Here is a 3,720-nt window from a genome sequence, read left to right as displayed (position 1 = left end):
TTTTAACTGTGTATCTTCTTGTTCTTCTTCTTCTTTTAGCTCTTTGGCTTTCAAAAAAAACATCAAAATCAATGGATCCATCTCTTTCCATTTCAAGTGATCCTCATCATCATCATCATCCTCCTCAGTTCACACCTTTCCCTCCTTTTCCCACCTCACACCCTTTTGCCTCCGGCTCCGGCGCCGTCCCTGCTCTTAATCATCCTCATCCTATGGTACCTAATCCGTACATGAACAACAACAGCAACAACCATGTCTTCCAACCGCAGCCGCAAATTCCCCAACCGCCGATGGGTACCAATCCTTCCTCCAACAACCACCCTCCTTACTCTGAAGTAAGTTCTAAATCTTTTAAAGTTTCTTCTTTTAACTCAATTCACTTCTATTCTTATCTTAAAGTCTTTTCCTTTAACTCAATTCTGTTATGTTCCTTTTTCTTTTTCTCTTTTTTTTTTTTTTTTTAATCTCTCTGTGTGTAGATGATTTGCGCTGCGATTGCCGCGTTGAACGAACCGGATGGTTCAAGCAAGATGGCAATTTCGAGATACATCGAGAGATGTCACTCCGGTTTACCATCTGCTCATCCTGCTCTGTTGACTCATAGCCTCAAGCTTTTGAAGAACAGTGGTGTTCTTGCTATGGTTAAGAAGTCTTACAAATTCGCTGGTTCCTCTGCTCAACCTGAGAGTGTAGCTGTGGCTGCTGCTGCCGCAGCTCAAGGTCTTGATGTTCCCAGATCTGAGATTCTTCCTCAAGTTAACAACACCGTCAATGATCCCATGTCTGCCTCTGCATCTGGCTCTGTTTCTCAGCCTCAGAAACGAGGCCGTGGTCGTCCTCCTAAACCTAAATCTGAAGCTCAACCGCAACCACTACAAGCTGTTCAACCTAATCAAGTCCAGTCTAATGGACAGCAAATCTGGCAACAGCAGCAAGTTGGATCACCTGCACCTAGACCAACCGAAGCTGCTCCGGTTCCGGTTACAGAGTCGGCTAAGAGGGGACCTGGTCGTCCGAGGAAGAACGGAACATCTGCTCCTGCTGCTGGACCAATCGTTCAGGCTTCGGTTATGGCTGGAATCATGAAACGTAGAGGTAGACCACCGGGTCGTAGAGCTGCTGGGAGACAGAGGAAGCCCAAATCTGTCTCTGCTACTGCCTCTGTTTATCCTTATGTTGCTAATGGTGCTAGACGCAGGGGAAGGCCTAGGAGAATTGTTGACCCTAGCAGCAGCGTTACCGTTGCTCCTGTAGGTGGTCAAACTGTGGCGGCTGTTGTTGCTCCAGGGATGAAGCGTGGACGAGGACGACCTCCTAAGATTGGTGGTGTTATCAGTAGGCTTATGAAGCCTATAAGAGGACGAGGACGTCCCGTTGGTAGACCTAGAAAGGTAAATTCTCACATCCCAGTTCTGTTTTTTTTTTTTGTGATCTCTGAGGTTAGTGTACTGTGTATGATTGTGTTCACTGCTCCGCCGTCAAGATAAAAGGTTGAGACTTCATGTTGCAATCATTGTGGAATTAAGTACCATGTCACTTTCCGCTTTTGAGCATTGTCTGTTTTCGAGTAATCCCATATCTGTCTGACTTAGTATCTATCCAGTGTTTTTATTATATTCGTGTTTGTCCCTCACTTTTGTTGGCTTATCCTTATCTGTGTTTTTTTGGCATAATTAAGACCAAGTGGTCGGTGATGTCTCGCTTTAGCTTGTAATAATTTTATCAATTAGCGTGTGAACTAATCTGTTTTTATGGTTTTCTGAGTCATAACATAGTCGTGTTCTCCGGTATCTATATTCTTTTTCTTTTTTTAAGTAGTAACGTGTTCAATTGATTTATGTTTAAAAGACTTTCTTGATTTAACCATTTAGTGTCTATCTTTGAAATTGTTGTATTGATTATCTAACATTATTGCCGTTTATGAACCTATAGATTGCTACATCAGTCACCACTGGGACACAAGATTCTGGAGAACTCAAGAGAAAGTTTGATGTTTTTGTAAGTGTTGATAATATAATAAACATTTTGGTTGTGCTTCATTTGATTCGTTTCTTGATTTAAAGTTCCCCATTCTGCTTTCTTAATGTTTTGGTTTTGGTCTCTAAATATGATTCAGCAAGAGAAAGTAAAAGAAATCGTGAAGGTGTTGAAAGATGGAGTTACTAGTGACAATCCTGCAGTGGTGCAAGCTATAAGAGATCTGGAAGGACTAACAGTGACGGAGACGGTTGAGCCACCACAAGCCATGGAAGAAGTGCATCCACAGCCATTGGAGACCGCAGCACCAGAGACTGAACCTCAAACTGAAGCTGCTGAAACGCAAGGAGGACAGGAACAGGGACAAGAAAGAGAAGGAGGAGAAGCACAAACCCAGACCGAGACCCAGACTCAGACAGAAGCAGAAGCAATGCAAGAAGCACTGTTCTGAAGATAATTATAAAGAATAAATCTATCTAGACATAATAGCCTTGGTGTTTGGCGTTAGGAGTGTTTTATTTATTTCTAGTTTATTTAGGTTTTGGGATCGTATCTTTAATTTATATTTTAAAAAATCTATAAGGAATTTTACTTTTTTTTCGTAGGTTTTGTTGTCTGCATAAGTTAAAAACAAAAGACTCGTTAATGGTGTTGTTGTCGGTGTGTCTTTAACCAAAACGTTTAAGACGTGGCTGTAAATTAGCGATGTTTCTAGTGTTCCAACATCTTTTCTTTTTAATGCCTTTGCCTTTGGTTTTTCAATCTGTCTTCTACTGCAGATTTGCTTGTGCTAGTTTTAGCAGGTCGAATCTTAACATCATTAAGTTGTCGTTGGTATCTTCTCATAACTGCTGGTACAAAGGTATTCACCCGAAAATAAGGCAGTATTCGATGTGTTGACTTTGACATTGTTTAGCAAGTAAATTTAGTTCTTTTTTATATGTTTGAAACTTGTTTTTCTTTTTTGTTGAAGAAAACAATCATAAACATTTGGCAAAGGCCATAACAACTATGTTCGTGCTGTGCATGTCTTTTATGTTAATAGAGTATTTTTGGCATCATCAAACAGCCATTACATGCTTAAATGGGTAAATTTTATAACTAAAGAAAGATATGAATTTTCACCAAAAAGAAAAAAAGATATGAAATGTCTCTTTTTTAAAAATCTAGAGTTATTAGTTTCTGATCTTGTTCCTCGAACAATAAAATGTACATCATTATGAATACAAACTATAATGTAAAGAAAAAGAAAATTGTCTTTATAGATTTTATCAATATAATACGTGGCACGAAGAAAATATAAAGCTTGCAAAAAAAATGCAGTTGAAAAGGTACTCTTTAATTATGATAAATTTATTATTTTGATTAATCATTTTTAATCGATTTCATAAATAAATTCAAAGTAAAATATTGATTAAACGGTGTTTTAATTTTTCGTACAATGGCTTGAACGGTGTTATCAAACTATTGTTACATTGTATCTTCGATTTACAATTAGTTGAACATAATACACAGTTAGCTGCTTGCATTGTTTCAGCAATCTTGAGATTATGTTTTGGTTTGCATAATCGAGTTTGTGCGGTACCTTATAATGGCCCATTCGACTATTACAGAAAAGAGGGCCTAAAAAGAATGAGTCAACGGCCCATTTGACCAGCGGCTAATGAGTAAAAATGATTCTCTCTCTTCCCTCTAAAACATTTTGGTATTCTTCGAAAGCAGATCAGTTTTTTTTTTTTTTTT

At 38.6% G+C, this 3,720-nt stretch overlaps 1 protein-coding gene across 1 annotated transcript; it reads left to right on the top strand.

The window, feature by feature from the left end:
• Positions 7–2,713, top strand: LOC104782925 (translation initiation factor IF-2). Its single transcript, XM_010507990.2, has 4 exons — positions 7–335; positions 480–1,391; positions 1,933–1,998; positions 2,117–2,713. Exons 1-4 carry the CDS (start codon positions 72–74, stop codon positions 2,426–2,428), a joined length of 1,554 nt encoding a protein of 517 aa, XP_010506292.1. The 5' UTR covers positions 7–71; the 3' UTR covers positions 2,429–2,713.

The sequence above is a fragment of the Camelina sativa genome, chromosome 1, assembly GCF_000633955.1.
Source record: "Camelina sativa cultivar DH55 chromosome 1, Cs, whole genome shotgun sequence".
NCBI lineage: Eukaryota > Viridiplantae > Streptophyta > Magnoliopsida > Brassicales > Brassicaceae > Camelina > Camelina sativa.
Note: the sequence above shows the minus strand (reverse complement) of the source record. Positions and strands in the feature narration are given on the sequence as shown.